We start from the raw sequence: 22,314 nt of genomic DNA on the forward strand, positions 1-22,314 counted from the left end.
ATTCAATGAAAAATAGTAAAATCAATAATACTATTATTTATTTATTCTATGATATCGCTTTTTTTTAACATATTATTATATAATTATATTTATTGTATATGTATACATATTTATTTGAATAATCTAATGACATATATAGATGCACATATGCACGTACACACTTTCTCCTTTCTTGTACAAATAATATTTAAGTCTTTTTAATTTAAAAATATTATAATATATTATATTATATAATAAAACTTTTTTTCGTACACATTTAATATGATTTTTCGAATAATGTAAAATAATTATTAAAATTTAAATATACCTATCAATATTTAAAATCTTTTAATTTTCTTTTATTTTTATTTTAAAGTTTATTTGGTTTCGTCTAATGCATGTATCTTATGCGTATCCTAATAAGAATTTATTTACAATTATGAACATAAGGTAATAAAAGATATATAATACATACATAAATATAAAATTGTTATTAAAACAAAATTCGTGACGAATAAGTTTTTAAATTTATAAATATTTGTTCAACTCTTAAAATCATTTTTTTTTCTCTTTTTATCAGAATACATAGAGATTTTGTCTTTCATTGAAAATCTTTCTTTTGCAAAGAGAAATATTGATTTGCATACATTAGGTAGCGGTTAATGCAATTATATGAACGCTTATTGCGTTCATAGCAATACACTAAGGATCACTATGCCAAGGACTTGTATACATAGAATTCTCACAGAAGTGCAAGTAACTGGTGTTTAAGACGTCGATGTCATTATCCTCCTGATAAATAACGGATACAATTGAATGTAACATTTCTTGCTTACTTGCAACTCGATAATGTGAGTTCAGCATGTTTTACGATCGACTAAACAATTCGTTTTGTGCAGATTCTAGCACTTTTTGATCAAGATAAAATAATCGTAGTTACGTTCTTTATACGAGAATATTGGATTAATTTGTAAAACTATTAATTAATAATTTTTAATTCTTTTGTTTTTATTTATATCAAGTTATTGCTTATATTTATGAAATTATTTATTATGAAATTTTTAACTTAATCATGATTAATTTTATGTGATATTTAATATATTTTTTTAATTTTGTTTTATAAGATTATTAAAAATGTAATAAAAATGTAGCAAAAGTGATATATTGTACAGAAAACTTATAATATTCAAAATTTAAATAATATGATTTGTAAATATAATTTATAATGAAAATATGAAAAATATAAAAATATTGAAAAATATGAGATTATTTTTTATTTAAAAAAATAACATATAAAATATGTAAAATCAAAAAAAAAGAATTAAACAGAATGATATCATTTATTGATATTTATATTCGTGATATTTATTCTATTTATTTCTTTCTATTAATCTAGGAAGGAAAATTTAATTAATGAATCTTTATTTTATACAAATATATTACTTATATTTTTATTTATACAACCATATTTATCTTTATTTTATACAAATGTATTTATTAACTTCATAACATATTAATTGATAATTTATTGTAAATGAAATTTGCAGATTTTTAAAAAAAATTCAAAAAAATAAAGAGTTATTAATTTTTTTTGTTATTTATATTAACTTTATAATATATTAATTGATAATTTATTGCAAATGAAATCTGCAGATTTTTAAAAAAAATTTTCAAAAAGAAAAAATAAAGAATTATTAATTTTTTCGTTATTAACTTTTTAATCAATAATTAGTGTTAATGAATTTATTCATTTTCTTTTACAATTTAAAATTAGATTATAGCATATAGAATTATAATTGTTTTTTTATTTATTTCTTTAGCTTTTGAGTGTATTTGATTCTCTTAAGAATGCACATACAATAAGTCAATGAAATGTAAATTACATTAAGAGAATTTAATGATAGTAAAACAGCATTGACCTAGATTAGGAATTTATTTATTATGTTGTTCATGATAAACATCATTGCACTTTAGATTATAAGAAATAGCGAGTTAAGATTCTCTCAAACTGCAGTTTAAAAGGTTCGTTTGCATTTGACATTAAAGCCCACATAAAGATTTACGAAATTTCTTTTTTTTTTTTTGAGTGCATTCGATCTTTATCTCCATCGACATTCTTAAATGCTTCATGAATTTATTCATAAAAATTTTATTAAGGATATTGATGCTAATTCAAGAAATTGTTATGTCTGAATATATTTCTAGCTGTTTTCAAGTATTTACATAAAATGTGCTCATTGTATTAAAATATTAGCATTGACGATATATGTTTTATATAGTGAAAAAAGTTCTCTTTCTTTTCCATTATCTACGGTGACAGATTAAACTATTAACAGATTAGACTATTAACATCCGACTATTAACAATAGCTCTCTCAGTTATTTTAAAATCACGTGAATTTTTTGTGTTGAAGTGCCATTGGGCTGATATCATTTCTCGATGCATATATTCCCATAAATCACTAGATTTAATAATAAGAATTTAATAATACGTTTAAGAATTTAATAATACGTTTTAAAATAAAAAAAGAAAAATGAAAATTATTATAAAATTAATCATTATATCTATTTAATAATTAATTCGTTAAATTCGTTTATAATAATATTATTGAATAATTTATATTATGTCAAATCCTAGAACTAAACAAATTTAAAACAAATATTTTAATTTTATAAATTACAACGTATAAAATTATTAATAATTTAATAACATATACTTTACATATACAGTAATTTATAAAATAGAATTCCATCTGCGAGCGTGGATCAATAATAGATTTTCGAAATTAAAGATGTCAATCCCATTTACAAAGGAACGATCGCATTCATCTCGCATCCCAGTTGCATTGTTCGAATTCGCCGAAAAAGAGACGACATCGGTACCTACACATTCGCCATAATTACGCAAGTGAAAGATTACGCAAACTCCTCTCTCTCTTTCTCTCTCTTTCTCTCTCTTTCTCTCTCTTTATTGGATGTTGGATGGGGAAAAGTCAGGACGGATGACAGTGGCGTGTCGTGGACAGCGGTGAAATCTCGTTATAAAGCTGCGCGCATGCACGATCGAAGGATCGATCATCTCTGCTCCTTTTTTCGTATCGGGGGTGTGGATCGTTCGGCGGTTAGAAGTGCTCTAGAGCGAGACGTGGCTATCCCGAAATAAACTTTCTCGGGTTATGTAAAGGCTGGCAACTGGCTATGTAGACTCGCCAGTATAAAGGTCGGCTGTTCCTCCAACGATCCAAGAGTTGCTCACGAACTTTACGCCAGCAACCATCGGCCGCTCTATATGTGACGTCTGACGCCTTTTTTATCTCTCCACACACACACATATACACTATTGCAATTTTCTCGTGGGAGCACGTGTACATCGCTGCGCAGTTTTGGCAACATGCGTTCCTTGGTAAGTATTCTCTTCTTTTCCACGTTTTGCGCACCTGTTCTCTTCTTCACTCGCTTCCTCTTTCGTTCGTAGCTCCGTGATCTTAACACTTTATCTGTTGGTAAGCTTATTCCTAATGCCTATTGCTTATCGAACAATGGCCTATTAATCGACCCCTTGATTTGATCGAGTCGTTAGTGAGTGAGTAATCTTAATCAGGAGCTTGTAGATAAAGTGTTAACATGTTCAATACCGTGCTAAAAATCAAAGATTGGATGTTCCCGGTGTTAATTTTAAGAGAATAGTCGTAAAACCCTGAATATCCCGAAAAATATAGTTGTATATATTTATACAAAGAACGCATAAAAGGAAAATCAGATCAGTGTGGAAAATAAATTTTTTTTTTTGAACAAATTTATGACGCGATCGTACACGCTAACCGCCCTAGAATAGGAAATTCTCAATCACGCATGCAATAAGTGTGTTATTGGTACATGTTAATGAAAAATTTAGGGTTTTTTTTTAACTTTTGTTCTCTTTTAAAAAATACGATGATTTACGATCTAAATCTAAATAAGAATCGAATGATTACTTTTGATGATGTGACAAGGGTAAGTCAGGTCAACGGCATTGAATTAATCGTTTAAACTTGATTTTCTAGTTTATTTTTATAGTAATCGCATATAGTAAAATATTGCGTATTTATATTTATAATGATTTGTATTTTTATGACTGATAAAATTTCTTGATATTTATTGGAAATGAAGATAATTTGCAATAAATAATGTTAATTTAATTGATTACTTTTTTATTTGAATTATAATTATGATATAAAAACGAGAAAAGTTATTATTTATGAGTTATTGTCATTTGTATAATATATTATAATGCGAAATATTGATGTTCATATTTTTAATTATTATTTAAAACATAATTAGTAGAATTTACTCAATTAAGTAAATTTTTATGAAATACACATGTATAATATAATATATAAACAATTAATATTGAATTAACTTAAAAAAATTTTCTATATTAACTTTTGATTATTATTAGAAGAAATTATAAAAAATATTGATAAAATATAATTTTGATTATAAAATATATAAAAAATTTTATTAATTTATTAAAAAATATAAATTATATAAAATTCTTTAATTCAAAATATATATAAAAAATATGGATTATTAATTTATCTTTTTCGTTATTCAAATTATTTTATTAAATTTTCTTTTTGATTTGCAGTGATTTTCTATATTAACAATATCTATAACAAAAACTTATAAATATTTATTAATATATGTAATAATTATAATATTACTAAATTATTTAATACTTTGATTTAAAATATATATTATTCATCATATACAATTTAAGAATTTATTTTTTAAAAACAGCTTTAATTGACAAAAAATGCAAATTTTATATACTTATATAAAAAAGTTAATAATATAATGATAAATATAATAACATGAAATTTACAACAAAATTATTCAAATTAAATACACTTTCACGAGGAGAAAGTATTAAAATTTTTGTTTAACATAATTTTAATATAAAATTTGATCAATAAATTTTTGATCAAATTGCATCATGTAACAAATTTAATATTGTTAAATTAATACGATAAAATCATGAAAAAATAATTAATAAAATTTTTCAAGAAAAATAATCAATTCTAGAAAAAAATTACGTATTAATTAACTATTTGGTTGGATATTTTTTTCATTGATTACATGGAATAACATTAGAGCCAGGTTTGTCCCTTTTACCGCTTGCAATCATAATGAGTATTCTGACCTACCTTCTAACACATTCGTCTTACCCTGACCTTTCACGGGGAAAGGTATCTCAGCAGATTTACAGGACAGGCATGATGAAGATTAAAACACACAAAATATTTATTTCTTTAAAGTTAAATTTTAGTTAGAAACAATTAAAAATGACGATTAAAAAATGAATAGATATATATAATATGAATTGAAGAAGTAGATTACAAGATTTTAAATAAAGAATTTAAAAGAAGATTTTAAATAAATGAAGAATCTATTGATTAAAGCATTCATATATACATACATTTTATTATAGACTTTTTTTTTTTAAGAATTGCATATTTAATATGAATTGTTTTTATTTATTACTTAGAATTTTAATTAATATTTATTATATTTATTATAATAAGTTATTATAATATATAAATATTTATATACAAGATTTTATTAATTTCAAAAATCTTGTACCTATAGTAATATTACATATTTATTTGATATGAAAATATAAAGTAACATTTCTTATAATTTAATTGTGAATGAAATAGACAATAGAAAATAAAAATATATAATTTATATTTAGAATTTATAAATTTTAAAGATTAATTATTTCATTGATCATAAAAGAATAATAATAGCTAACATTACAAACTAATTCTGAAGAAAATATTTATATTTAAAAAATTTTAAAATCATTAACATTCATTTTATCGTATAATGTAATCATAAACATTATCGTAAAAATATGAATAGATATATTATACAATGAAAAAAATATTTTCATGAAATTTTAAATATTCAAAAAAAAAAAAAAAAAAGGGAAAAAATTATTATTCCACTGATTTACACGGTTCGTCATATCGACTTTTCTTAAGAAGCCATTACGTATGATGTAAGTTACATTAGCTGCTTACATCAATCACTGACATGGTAATCATAACTCTCTCTAATCGTACTATTAACTACCTACTTGTCTAGACAGTCTCTATCAAAATAACATTGGCATATTAGACATGTTTAACATGTTCTTTAACTAATCGAACGTTAATAAAATGGTACCAAATATAAAAAATGTGTCACAAAGGATCACCATAAAAAAAAATATATGAAAAAAGATTTTTTTTTCATATATTTATTTTTTATTGTTATATGAAATGTACAATTTTTGTTATTATTTTCAATATAACTATTTTCAAAATATAGTTTATCAATTATTATTTCAAAAAAGTTTTACAAATTTTTAAAATACAAAGTTTTAAATAATTTACTTAGTTAAAATAAAAGTATTATAATATTATTTATGTAAAAATTATTCAAAATTATAAAAAGTATATAAGTTGTATAGTTTCAAATGAAAATTAGTTTTTTAGTTTATTAATTACATATAATAAATAGAAATTAAAATAAAAATTAAAAATATGATCCTTAGATTAAAAATAGATCAAAATATATAATTTAAATTTTTAAATTTGGTAACAAAATTCTATTTAGAAATTTAATATACGTTGTTTACTTTTCATTAATTAAAATAATCAATATATTAGCTTATATTCTTTTAACATAAACTTAAAATATTTTATGGAACAATCATTATTGTGGAATTTTCTCGTGTATAATACATCTTACAAAATCATCAATTCAATTAATAATTGAATCAATAATTGCTATATTTCAAATCAACATTTTCCACAAATGCATTTATCACCATGTAATAAAAATCATTTCATTATTTCTTTTTTCCCTTATTTATTTTTCAAATATTATTTCACCAAAATTATTTCAACGATTATTCCCCATATTTTTCGTTTGAAATATATTCAACATCGTCTTTCAGATCTTCCTCGCCCTTGTCGCAACGGCTCACTGCCAGGAATATTTCCGGCAACCGGAAAAGATCATAAGCGAGAACCGGAACTTGGGCGACAATCGTGGCCACTACTCGTTCACGTACGAGACCGAGGGTGGTATCGTGCAAACGGAGACCGGAAGTCGAAAGTATGCTGGCACACCGTCCGAAACTCAGCTGATCCAAGGCTCCGTGCAGTATAACGCCCCAGACGGCACACCGATAGCGATTAGCTGGACTGCCGACGAATTCGGCACTCAAGTTGCCGGTACTCACGTGCCAACACCACCCCCAATACCGCCAGCCATTCAGAGGGCCCTCGACTGGATTGCGAAACAACCCTCGACCCCGGAACCCGAGGAGGCTGGCAAAGACTCACCAAGCCAACAAAACGCTGTTCCAGCAAGCACTAATCGGCAATACAAACCGCCACGAACGAATCAACGAAACTGATTACTCGTGATCCGTGACTCGTTAAAATACCTCCTTAGCCGTAATATCTTGTCTAACATTTCTATGTAATTGTAAATTAATATTTCTATTTCGAAAGATTGCGAGGTTTTAGGTTAAGTTTGCGAAAACTTTTAGGTTAAGTTTTTTTTTTTTTTTTACTTAAGAATACATATATGTGAGAATTGTTAATAATTGAATTGTAATGTGTTGTTAGAAAACATTGGTTAAAGCAAAAATTAATTTTAACAATTTTAAATCTTTGCAAAATATATAAGGTTTTCTAATTTTTAAATGGTACATAAAACTTCGAATATTTGAATGTATCATGAAAAATGGAAATGTTAGATGAAAAATTTTAATTAAGGAGGGAATATCTTATTTGTTAGAACAAGTTTTTATGTTAGTTTTTTTTTTACAATGTACAAAATAAAATTTATATTTTCATAGAAAATTCATTTGGTATGAATTTGACTCGTTTGATCGATGAACGTTCATATTGATTTTTTTTATTCGAGAAAGTTAGAAGATATAATAATTGATATATTTTATTATGATCTCATAAATACATTTAAAAAGAAATTATTATATAATTTTGTATAATTTTTGTTTTTTATTTTTTTTTATTTTTGATTATATAATCGATTTTTCTGATTATTTTTTCTTTTCTTTCTCTTCGTGTTGTACTTTTTAATCGTCTTCCTTTCCTTGTCGAATGATGTTTATTAGTCGTTAAATATGCATTTAATACCAAGAAAAGTTTCATTTTCATTCAATTCAATTATCCTAATAAAATAGAAATTAATATTTTTCTACTTTTTGCGAGAATTTCTTATTTTAAAGAAAAATTTTTATATGATGTGCAGAAAATATACAAATTCTTGGACATATACAAATTAATTACAAATAAATAATGATATCTTTGTATTAATATCGCATTCAGGCAGTATTCGAATAAATTATCATTTCTGTGATGTTTAATTATTAATTGAGAAAATTATTTTTTTTTAGTTATTTTTTATAAATAAAAAAAGAAAATGTTAATAATTTAATAATTTTTTAGTCATTTTATAAATAAAAAAAGAGAAAAATTTTAAAAAGTTTAATATATTAAACGTTTTCATATTTTTAAAAACTAATCAACATTAATTACATTTTATCTTATATGTATGCATTATGAATATATTCAAATTTTGTTGAAATTCTTTAAATTTAAAAACAAAATTCAATTCAAACTCACTTTAGATAGAATAAAATAGTAAAAAAAAAAAAATATTAAATAATAAATATTAAAACATATGATATATATAAAATTACTTATATAAATATAAGTAATATAATATTAAATAATTTTATTATTTTAAAAATTTTTTCATATATTTGCATTAAAAATTAAAATTAAACTTCAAATTATTTTTTTAAATAAATTGCTTTTTGTTTTTTATTATTTTTGCTTAACTGTATTTTTTTATAAAAAGATCAACTCTTTACAAACTATTTCTAATAGTTTTTTTCTCATACAAATATATATCATAAAGATAAATCAAAATTATGATTTATTATTTTTATCTATTACATGAAATAAATCATAATTATAATTATGAAATGTGTAGTAATTGTATAGTAATAGTATAGTAATAGTTGATTATATAAGATATTATTATTTAAATTATATATGATAAGGATAATAAAATTAAGATAAGGAATTCTAATTGTTTAGTAAATATATATATTTATTTTAATACTTTCTTTAAATGAATTTTAAAAATAATTAATTAGTATATTTAAAACACATTTAACTTTATTTTAAAAAAATATTTCTTTTACGAAGTAATTAAGTTTAAATGTGATTGTACTTGTTAAAATAAAAACAAGAGTTAGCACTTTTTAAAAATTTTAATTACTTTAATTATAAATGCATAATAGTTTATATACTTTAAACAATATAGTTTGGCACATTATTTCAATAATAATAATAAATAAATTTTGATTATTCATATAATATTTTATGCAGAAATAAATAATGAAATAAGTATTGTTATTAATAAGACATTTTATAAAAATGATCTGATTAGAGTCAAATTTATGTCCAGAATAATTAAATATGCACTTTTAATACTGTAATTCTAATAATTTAAAATATTGAAGTATTTAAAAACAGAGCTTCAAATATTATTAACTCTATATATTTGCAAGTAAAATTGTAAAAGATTAAAATATAATATAATTTAAAAGTATTTTTAATATTTAAAGTATTATTAGTATTTAAAGTATTATATAATTTAAAGTATTTTTATATTATATTTATATATTTTATATACATATTATATTTATATATTTATATATTTTATATACAATTATTTATAAAATATACATTAACAATATATTTTTCATTTTAATAGAATAATAAATTATTTATTATAAAAAAATATTATTTTAGTTTTAATTTAATCGAATTAGTTTAATCGAATGAAGGAAAAGAAATTTTGAGATATTAATATGAAGTACTTTTTATATTATAATATATATTTATATATATTATAAATATAATATAATATAAATATAATATATTATAAATATAAATATAATATATATATTTTATATTTTATATATAATATACTAATTGCATATATTAGAATAATTTTCATAATTAATTGAATAACAATTTTTCTGCGCATTATGATAATTAATTAAATAATAAATATAATAAATATTCATAAATATAATAATCATTTAAGTAATTTTTCATTTTATATTCGCAAAGATTTTTTTAACTTATGCTTTTCACGAAAGAAAAGAGATATTTTATATCATAAATGCGTTTTCTAATGAACAAATTGGTAGAAGAATTAAACAAACAAATTATTGCATATATAATATATGTTTTCTTTATATGAGTTTATAAACATTTTTTATAAACTTTATAATTTTATAAACATTTTTAAATTATTTGTCAGGAAAACGCATTTATTATAATCTCAGTTTAATGCAACTGCAAAATTGCAAATTTTTAATTAAATATTGATTTCAGAAATATTTTCAATATAATAAGTTTTTCTTTATTTTAACAAATTGTTTTTTTGTTTTTTAATTTAATGATATTTTAATTATGATATAATAACAATTTAATATACTAAAAATATACTAATACTATTGGCAACATTTCATAATATATAATATAATTTAAAATTAAATTATTATTACAATTACTTTGTTTCCAACAAGTGTACATTATTATATTTATTAATTAAGTTTAACTAAAACAATTTACGTAAAATTGTTTTTTTTTTCATTTCGTGAAATATTTCTTTATTGCAATTTTGCCATTATTTCAAATCAATGATATATTATTATTATCAAATAATTACTTATAAAAATAAATATTTATGTAAAAAGCTTTTATACGATTATTTAGATTATCTTAAAAATTGAACAAAACTTCAACAATTATTTCTTAATTCTATGAAAGTAATTATAATGATAATAACATAGTATGTATTACAATATTATTATTATATTAAGCTTGTTGTATTAATTCAATTGAAAATCTTATCGTTTTATCTTTTATTATCAATATTTCATAAATATTCAAATCCGTAGCATCCATAGTATTCAGAAAATCTACACTAAAGCTATATCTTCAAATAATCCTTGCGCACATCGGCCGATCAATTAAAATTAAAACTAGTTCAACTTAACCGTTAACAAAACTAATCCTTAACAAAAATTAGATTCATTTTTACGCATACGTCGAAACATTTTTTCGATAATTCGATCAACAAAGCATGATAAAAGTTCGAATATACAATTTATTTACAATAATTCTGTGCGTTGTTTTACAATTTCTCCCTTTAAAAAAATAAGAAATCTAAGAAACATAATAACTCATAGATTAAAAAAAAAAATAGCACGAGGATCTAGTTTCAAATCTCCTCTCTCCACTTTTTCTTTTCAGGAGGGCACAATCGAGCAAATCCTTTCTAACAAAAAAGGAGAACATTCGATTTCTCTTTTTCCCCAAACTTTGGCTCAAATATTGTAGTAATCATCGAGGAGGTTCGAGACCGATCCTGTTCTCTCGTTCATCCCGTTTCATTGCGTGCCGTAGTTATTCTGCTCGGGGTGAGCTGCGTTGTACTCGAGCGCCTTGAGGATGGCCGGTGGTGTTTGGGGGATGTGACTACCCTGGGGTTGGAATCCATTCTCGTTAGCCACGTAGTTCACTTGGACAACTTCACCGTTCGGCGCGGTGAAGGTGTAACTACCCTGGGCCTGTTGGACGGCACGTGCCTCCGTCTGGATACCCACATAGTTAACGTATCCGATTTCCTGCGCCTGGATGCCATTCGCCGTCTCGTAGCTGTAACTGTAACTTCCATCTGGATTTGGACCGTCCAAACTCTGTCTCAAAATGGGAATGGGAGTGGTGTATCCGGCTAAAGAGGCGGCGGTTGTCATGGAAGCGAGGGCACAGAATACGATAATCTGTAACACGAGTGTTTGTTTATATTTTTTTTCTTAGTAAAGGGTTAGATAGGGTAGATTAGATAGGGTAAAATTGTTTCTGAAACAATTTTAGGTTGAGATTATTTATAAAGTTTTTTTTTGTGATTAGTTAGGCGAAAGATATATTTTAATAATTTTTTAAGTATGTATGCATTGATAATGGCGCTAAAAGTTTTCGATTTCCTTAGAATCGTTTATTGATGGCAATTATTTATTGATGGTGATTGTAGTCAAAAGATTAATACGTTACATTTATTTTTATATATTTTTTATATAGCCATTTGTATGAAGTTTTTGTATCAAGTTCTGAAGTAGTATAATTGTGAATTATTGTATTGAATTCAGTATGTTTTTATACTTAAATATGTGTAGAAAAATATATTGGAATTGCAGTATGATTAACAATTATATGTAGATCATTAAATTTTGATCGAAAAATTGTATTTTTAAATTATTACAACTTTGAGAAAAAATATGGCATAACAATTTATTTATTTATTTTAATATTCATTTTAAAAATTGAATTACTCAATCATTTTTTATATTAATAAATAAAATAAATAACTAAAGATAGTTTCTTTCTAAAAAATTTTTGAGAATATTAATTATTCTAATAATTCTAAATTATTTTAAAACTTAGAATCGTAAAATTTATAAAAATTTTTGAATTATAACAAATTTTGGTTATTATTATAATTTTAGTTTTATTTTTTAATTACAAATATAAAACATGTAGAATTAAGAAAAAAGTATTATTTTTAACATACTACTTGGCATTTAAGTTTAAAAAAAAAAGAAAATTAAAATATTATTATATTAAATTAATGAATAGAAAATTGTTTTCTAGAATTTTTTAACTTTTTAAAATAATCAAGCAATATAGTTATTAGAATGCCAAAAGTTATTTAACTAGAGAAATATGTATGAATTTCAGAGTTTCAGATTTTAAAGAAACCTGGGTTACACTATGAATAATACATAATACTGCTTGAAAGTTTCTTGCAAGAAAAATGAAAATAATTTATAATTTCTAGACTAAATATATCATGTACATTTTGATTAAAATAATAATAATTAAATTTTTAACTTTAGTGAAAAAAATAATTTTAACTTCTATAAAAAAAAACTAATTTAACTAAAAAAGTTGACTAAAAAACTAATTTACAAAATATCTTTACTTTTTATGAATATTAATTTTACATAAAATGTATTGAATTATGCATATAATATGTTTATAAATTTTATAAAATATATTCTATATAATTATATATAAAAAATAATTAATTTTATGTTAAATATTAAAAATAAATAAAAATAAATAAAAATAAATAATATCATGGTATAATTTTAAGAATGAATACAATTTATAGATTATATATATCTTTTTTAAATCATAAAAAATTAATTTATTAGTTATTATTTATAGGTTTCTTTGAAAAATAAATTTTACCATATATTTCCTTGAATAAAGAACAAAAATATTATTTTTCTTTCCAATATTAAATATAATAAACTCTAATAAAAATCAAATATTTTTATACTTACAAGATTAATAAAATTCTGAGTGAAAAATTTCAAAAATAAATATTTTATATTAAAATAGAAACAAATATAAAGATTAAAATTCTTTTTTGCTATTCATAATTTTTTTATAAATAAAAATTATCTTAAATAATATTATTTGACTTGTTAAAACATAAGTTTTATCAACAAGTTTATGTTTATGATTTTAGCAAACCAAAAAATTACTTTCATTCATTTCATAATTTTAATAAATTTTTATGCAATAGTATAATTTCTCAATAAATTTTTTTATTATTTATAGACAATTTTGGATGAAGAAATTCTAAAACTAGATTAAAAAACTAGATTACTGATTACTACTTCCTCATAAAATAAATCAATAAGTTTATAAAACTAAATAAATTAAAAATAATTATATAATTTTTAATTTTTCACTTTATACGATTATTATTTCTTCAATATTTTTGAATCAATATCTTATATTACACAATCATCTTATATTATATCTTATAATATGTCGACATAATATACGACATAATATCGATTCTTAAATTCCCATATATCCTCATTGAAAAATATATCGAACACCATACACCGACACTGTTAACTCACCAGCTTGTTCATCTTGATTCTTTATCTACAAAGTCTGAAAAAGGAATTGTAATTCTTCCGCAAGAGGTCCTCGCTACACTGACTTGCAAGATGGGGCACAGGATCCCTTTATATATCCATCAGCCGAACATTCGGTAAATTTCTACCAAGCTGTTGCCTTATTTAATCCCCCTCCATCCCTTTATCTCCCACTCTGTGAACAGGACACCTTCAAATTTTACGGATGATCCAGACATATGGAATGACAAAGTGCTCGAAAGTTGTGAGATACATCTTCTATCCTTTGCATTTTTTCAATGTCTTTTTGCTTAGGATATGCATAATAGACGATGACAAATATCTCGATATATTAATTTGGAAAGGTCGATAAGGAAAGGTGAGTCTTCGATGTATATTCTGAATGAAATTTTAAATCGAATTTCACATCGGGCGAGTGAGAGGAGAATGTTAAAAAATGATCAAAATTTGAGTAATCTTTGACATGTAAAATAAATCATTATTCGTTATAAATTCCAAGAAATTGTAATAATTAAATTTTATTATATAAATTGTTATATAAATTGTAGTTCCAGAGAAATATTAATAATTATTTATTAATGTGATGAAAAAGTTGTTAAAAAGAATGAATAATGTAGAAAGTGTATAATTAGAAATCATTTATTTGAAATGGTCATAATTTTAAAACAAACATATGAAAAAAGAAAGATACTATTTCATAGATAAGAATCAAAATTTATGTTGTACGTAAAAAAGAAATGATAAAAATATTAATGAACATCCATAAAAAACGATAAAGATTATATGTATAAATAAATTATAATACAAATTATTTTTATTTCCAACTAGTGTTACTTAATATTTTTATTATAATTCTTTTAAAATATAAAAATGTAAATAATACAAATATCAATTTTTCTATTCTTCTATTTATTCTTTCTTCTATTAAAATGAAGTTTCCAACAATTTTTTTCACTTTCTACTTCATTCTCTTTTTAAATAACTTTCTTGTCACATTCATCACATATAATTGTGCCTTTTACAATTAATTACTTCATCGATATTTTAATTGTCAAAAGTTACCCAAATTATAACCATATATGTATATATATATATATATATTTTAGCATTCTCCTTTTCTTGTGTTAAACGTGTTATTATTATGATTAATCGGCGAGAGTGAAATCAATTTATAAATTAAAAGTTGTTATAAAATCAATTTGATCTCGTAAATTCTCCGACACGCATCTTCGTTTACGGGCAAATGTCATCCCGCAGGTGTAAAATCCGGTACATTTGCGTACTTGCGTAACGTTATATAAGAAATCCGAGAACGTAATGTTCCGATATTTTAAAGCACGTAACGCATAAGAATTTGTAACACGGGAAACTTTTAATCTCGAAGATGTTCGCAATACATAAACTGCCAATTCAATTGGTGTGTGTAAAGCATATATGCGAATTGCAGCTTGATTCTTTGAATTTGAATGAAAGAGAATTCTCATCATTTTTTTTTTTTACATTCTCTGTACAACTGATTTTTATCAATTTCAATTTTTTATCAATTTCAATTTTAAACTCTTGACGGAAATATTGATAACTTATTAAGGGAATTATCGAATATTCGAATTTAAATGATTGTCATTGATAAATTTTATTGTAGTGTATTTAAATTAAAATTGATATGAATTTATAATCAAAAATTGGAATATATATAAAACTGTAAAAAAAAAATTATATATATATATAAATTCTAAAGATATTACAAAATAAAAATAATTTTTAAAATAAGAAAATTATTGCAAATTATTAAATCGTGCAAGTGTTTTAATTCTTTGTTTTACTTAAGATTCTGATTTTTAAATTAAATTACCAATACATTGAATATAATTCATTTTTATTTATATTTTTTTAAAATAAGATCATTTCTCTTTGTTTGAATTATTATATGGAATTTGGATTTGCCATTTAGTATGATAATCTTCTTAATATTTGGCAAGCTTCAATAATATAATAAAAAAAGAATGTAAATTTTGTAGTCAGTAAATATTTTATTATTATTTATATTATTATATTTATATTATTAATATTATATTATATTATTATTATTTTTAATTATCTTCATTTCTGGAAACAAGTGACATATCTATTTAAATTTATTTAAATTTTATTACCAAAAGACAAGATAAATGTTATATTTCTTACTTTATCTTTAATATTCATTTCTGTGTTTTTAAAAATAAATGATACATCTATCTTTAATTTTATACAAAAGCCAGCATATTTAATATATTATGTGTATACTTTTGTATGTAATTCTATTATTATGTCTTTATAAAAATTTAATTTTTATAACGATAAAACTTTATTGAATTTTAATTGAATTTTTTAAAATAAAAAATTTATAAACTTATATTTTATAAAATATAATATTAAATATTATATATATCAAATATTTTGTAAATTTTAATTTACATTTACCATTTTAATAGCTTAAACCTATCAATAGCCTTATAAAGCCTATTATGCAATCTTATTTACATAAATTGTGAACAGAAAGAATTTTATTACACTTAATATGAATATTATATTATATGTATTTGTAATTAAATATAAATTAAAAATAAAATTTATGATACACATAATTATCACAATGTAATATTATGTCATTTATAATTTTGAATTTTATTGTTACAAAATTCAGACAAAAAAAATAAAAACTAATATAAATTCATAAGTTTCTCTAAAATTTTTATTATTTAAAAGCATAATGTTAAATGGCTTTTTCACAAAAAATTTAAAATTATTATGGAGATTATATTATATTAATTTTATGGACACAGTAATTATTCATGTATCATACAATAATTTTTTTACATTAATTTTATATTAATTTTATTTTTAATATTAATATTAAATAATTTATTTTTCAGCTTTTTTTCGAGAACACTTAACCTTACTTTCTAACCTTCGACCACGCACGAATATTCGCATCTTTCCTGAGAATCATCCACACGAACTTGAAAAAGAAAAAAAATCACAGAAAATATCCATAAGCGTGATCTTATATATGATCATTGGAATAGTGGCGTAATTCGTAACCTGTGGTCCTTGACGTAGAAACAGAAACCGGAAAGTTAGTGAATAAAAATATATAGTTATTTTTAGTATTGTAAAAAATATAAAAATTTGCTACCATCATCCTAATGAAATAGTAACATTTAACTGTTATTTTTAACTTTATCAAATTGTAGAATTATTTGCAATATAATAAAAAAGATTCTTTAATATAAATATGTTAAATTTTTATAGAATTAATTATAGAATAATTTATTGTATTGATTATAGTTTTTCTTAATATTTTAATGTAATTTTATCTTTTATATTTATTTATTAATTCTTTTTACAATCTTACGCTAAAATAGTGTAATATAATATAATATAGTATTTCACAATATTTAAAACAGTATATTCGTTTTAACTATTATGAAAGATATTCTTTTTTTTTCAATCTATTAAATTATTTAACGAAAAAAATATATAAAACTTTCAATATTCAATATTTTCTGACTCGTATCATAAATATCGTATATTCGAGTATCTCACGCAGAAAAATCATCTTTTAAATCTTGTAAATGTTTACACATATTTTAAAAAAAAAATGTACAGTACCATAAAAATTGTTTTACATTCTATTGTTTCAAAAAACATTTTTTTATTAATTTCGTGTAATATTTATTTTTTTAAAATATGCGAATAATAATAAAATCTTAATCGTTGTCAAAATGTAGAATGCATTAATTTCTTACTAAAAAATGTTGCAAAATTTTAATAAAATTTAAATTTTTAACTTAAATTTTTATAAGGGACTGTATTTGTATAATATTTCATGTTTAATCAAAAATATTCGATATTTAAATTTATTTGTTATACTAAGTTATTGATACTATAATTTGATTAAATTGACAATAATTGTGACATAAAAAATAATTTTTTTAAAATTCAAATGTATTGATAAAGGTATCGTAAAAATTAAATTTTTGTAGATGAAATAGTTAATTTAGTTAATAAATCAATAAAATCATTCAAAAATGTAACTCGTTGAATGTTTGTTATATATTTTTATTATAAAAAAATAAATTATTCTCATGAATTATAGTTTAACATGAAATTCGACTGGTTTCTTATACAAGTTTAAAATTATAGAAGTTAAAATTACGAATAAAAAAATTGTTATTAACTCGTTAATAAAATTTTCAAAAAAAATTAAAAAAAAGAAACCATCTTCCATGATGTTACAAAAATTAAAATTGACAAATATAATTATAAAAACAGCCAAACAAATCAATTGATTATAATATTTTTTATCCTTGCTTATTGATTTATTGAATTTGTTGAAATCATTTTGATTGATATTATTCTCAATAAAATTGTAAACATTAATAAACATTAAGAATTTGGCCATTTCATTTGCAACAACCTAATATTTTTTTCTCTATTTCTTTATCAGTTAATTATGTCAGTGATAATTAAAAGTACTCGAAGATAAAAAAAATGTTGCAACTATGATATCAGAAGAAATATCAGTAATTTGATCTGATTCATGATCATAAAATTTACTCATTGTAGAAGATAATTTTTGTGAGATGATTAATAAATCTGAGTTACAGATCGATTATTTAACCAGAAAATTTATTACTTATTCGTAATTTATAATACGATAAAATATAATTAGAAAATTGAAGATCTAATTAGAAATCATTTATGTTAAAGTTACCATTTTATTCAAGGCTAATGTTTGTGTAATAAAATTTCGTCATGATTCGAGATGATTATCAGTAGATTACCAATTTTTATGAATTTATGGAAAATTTAAATGTTCAAAAATATACAAAAATATATAAAATATATAAAAAATATTTAAAATAAAATATATATTATAATATTACAAAATGAATATGTGGAAAAGATGAAGACTAATTCTATGTGAAAAAATAAATCGAAAATATAGAATAAAATTTTTTTATTTGGCTTCATCATGGAATAAATCAAATTTAAAATTTTTTCAAATATAATATACGATACGAATGAACTTTTTTTACTATTAATAGATAGATATTCTACATATAAAAATAAATAAAAAATATAGAATAAAATTCTTATTTCTAAAAATTGAGATTGAATATATATAATCAAGAATTATATTCCAAAATTCTAAAATTCGCTTTTCTCGAAAACTAATTTTTAAACAAAATAAAATTAATTTTATATTTTTTGCTTTTCACATAGAACAATCTCCTATCGATAAATCACTCGTCTCCAATTGAGAATTAATCAAATTTCACTTATGTTCGAAAAATTTTCAAATTCAAAAATTTTTTCGAAAAAATTATATATTTTTTTTTTACTTTTTCATAAACTATCGCTTATATATATTATTTGACTGAACTGTATAGACAAATGGATTTAATTATACATTTAGCTTTGATGAATTTTAATTTTTTCGAACAAATATAATTTCTAAATGAAAAAAAAAATATATATTTTACACTACTATAAGCGTTAAACAAATCCCTATTTAAGTTCCATTTCTTTGATTGTATTAATAAAAAATTTCAATTTGCATAAATATTCATAATCCAATTATCATATTGTATTATATATAATACCGTTGCAATTATTCGTGATATTCACGATGAAATTTTTACGTGAGATTTATTTGGAAACGAGATTTTGATGTCACAAAAGTGTTTATTGCCTCATCGCGACAGATTATCGTGATAGGATTTTATGACTACTGCAATTACTACTTTTAAAAACCTTCGAACATGAAAAGAAAGATAGTTCTCACGAAGGTCGAAATCTGCATAACCAAGAGAGAATGGAATCGTTAATCGATCGTGTATCAGATTTGTAGAGTCTTGTAGAGAAATTAAAATTTCAATACTCTTGTTGATGCAAAATGTTTACAGGTGTTCGAAAAGTGTTATTTAAATAAGAATTGATTTATACAAAACGTATCTTTTTTTTTTATATTTGTACAAAATGTGATTTTATTACATTTTTCTTTCCGATTACATCTAATTCTTGAAAGTTCTAAAATTCAAAAATTCTTTCGTTTCGAAATAATTTATTTGAAAAGATAATTTATTTGAAAGATGAATGTTAGAATAACAAAAAATTCATATTCTCGAAAAATAATTTTAAAAAATCTTAATTTATAACGTTATTTATCAGTTTCTTTAAATAGTGAATTTTTATTTTTAACAATTTTTTTTTTATACTTTTTTTTAAAAAGGTCATCCATGAATATTTTGATTATTCATGACAGTTGATAAGGAAATTCTAACATTTCTATTATAAATCTTCCTGAAACATTCGATACACGTGTACTACATAAAATTTCTTCTTCCTTAATGTGATCGATATCACTCGACGATAGGATGAAATTTAATGGATGGTATTGGCTTCATTAAATTCAAGCTCCGCATTTCATTTAGATATAATAAGATAGTTACGAATATTTGATTAGTTATTTCTTGAAGAAATAAAAATCATTCTAACAAATAAATAATAAATAATAACAAATAAGAGATATGTTTTTTAGAAAATCAAATTTATATCAGAGAATGAATAAATCAACTTTCATGTTATCTATTAAACGAAGCACATTATACATTTGCAACTTGGTTACATTTTTGTAAATTATGATAAAACAAACTTGTAATTTTAATTTACGATTGCTTATGTGCTATTGAAAGAAAGTAATAATACAGTGATAATATCATCATTATGAGAGATGAATCTGTAATTCGATGAAGTTTGTAATGAGAATTTATACATTTGTACCTTCTCTGACATAAACGAAACGATATTTCATTTCATTCAATTAAAAATTCTTTCGAATGATCGTAAAATATTGATATGAAAAAAATTTATGTTTTTAATTTATTTAATGTTTCGTTAATTCGTGGATCAATCAATTTTCACTTATTCCAAATTTTCACTATTCGAATTTTTTTTGAAATTTTATTATTAAATAATATCACTTATTATCTAGTTTATGTATTGAAAATTGAATGAATTTATCATTCATCACAATTTTTTAGAATGATATTCATTATATTGATATAAGTTAAACATGTTTGTTTGCCGCAGATAAAAATTTCATGATTCTAAATCATTTGACCGTGTTGGAATATTAAGTAGCACATAATTAAAGATTTCAACAGAAATACATAATTCAAACGTTTCTTCTCGCAAATGTACGAGATAATAATTGAAATAATTAATTAAAATTCAATATGGATTAACATTATATATGTCACAACATTATAAACATGACTTGACAAAAAATTTCATTTGCAAGAATATTAATAATATTCTTCTAATCGTACTTATAAATATATATATATATTTCAATAATGTATTATGAATGTTTTCTTATAGAACAATTAATCTTTTATTCTATTTCATGAATGTTTCCAATTTATTTTATTTCTTCAATTTCTTTTTTTTTTATATGAAAACCAAAATTTGAATTTTATTTAAAAAATAAATGCATCAAAATAATTTGGATATTTAGATTTTATTTAAATAATATTAAATTAATTACTTAGCTATATGTACAATACAAGAAAGAAAAATATTCAAATTATTTCATTAAAAAAATTATTTCAAAAAAAAAGAAATAAAAAATATTTAAAATTAAATCCTTCGAGAGACAAATAATTACTTTCCAACTTTGCTTTCCCTTCAATTCAATGGAACATAAAATTAAAAAAATCCCCAATACCTAACAAGGGAAAATTTTCTTTTATCATTTACCTTCTTTTCAGTATCGTCTTTCTTTAAAAAAAATCACTGAATCCATTCACTTAAATACAAACAATATTTCTTACTTTCCACAGCAAATACCCCCTTTCCTCGAATCAATTGTATTAAAACATCTCTCGTTACTCGCTACACCTTATTATTAATTATCCCGATCAATAACATCCCGGTGAAAGCAATGTTACGGCGTCGTAAGATTTAACAAACGTACGATTATCATCGAAGGGGAGGGAGGGATGGAAGAGGAATATTATATCGAGGGAGCAAAAATATTCAACGGAGTAAATTATATCGGCCAAATTACAGAATTATTAAAAACATGCGTGCAGCTCGATTTATCAATAAATAAGCTTCGCCGTTCATCGAGACAATTTACGACACCCGATAATTAAAATGCCCTCGGGGCACCTCGCACTT

General features: G+C 22.1%; 2 protein-coding genes across 2 annotated transcripts; one reads left to right on the forward strand and one right to left on the reverse strand.

Annotated features, from left to right (window-relative positions):
- Positions 1-3,245: 3,245 nt before the first annotated feature.
- LOC122710748 (endocuticle structural glycoprotein SgAbd-4-like) lies at positions 3,246-7,774 on the forward strand. Its single transcript, XM_043928790.1, has 2 exons — positions 3,246-3,381; positions 6,964-7,774. The coding sequence occupies exons 1-2, from the start codon at positions 3,370-3,372 to the stop codon at positions 7,426-7,428; spliced, it is 477 nt and encodes a 158-aa protein (XP_043784725.1). The 5' UTR covers positions 3,246-3,369; the 3' UTR covers positions 7,429-7,774.
- A 3,299-nt stretch (positions 7,775-11,073) lies between these two features.
- Positions 11,074-14,156, reverse strand: LOC122710744 (larval cuticle protein 65Ag1-like). The gene is made up of 2 exons (XM_043928786.1): positions 14,068-14,156; positions 11,074-11,910 (listed from the first exon to the last, which is right to left on the reverse strand). The coding sequence occupies exons 1-2, from the start codon at positions 14,077-14,079 to the stop codon at positions 11,518-11,520; spliced, it is 405 nt and encodes a 134-aa protein (XP_043784721.1). The 5' UTR covers positions 14,080-14,156; the 3' UTR covers positions 11,074-11,517.
- Between the last annotated feature and the right edge of the window lie 8,158 nt (positions 14,157-22,314).

Source organism: Apis laboriosa, unplaced genomic scaffold (assembly GCF_014066325.1).
Source record: "Apis laboriosa isolate Shangri-la unplaced genomic scaffold, ASM1406632v1 scaffold151_cov152, whole genome shotgun sequence".
NCBI lineage: Eukaryota > Metazoa > Arthropoda > Insecta > Hymenoptera > Apidae > Apis > Apis laboriosa.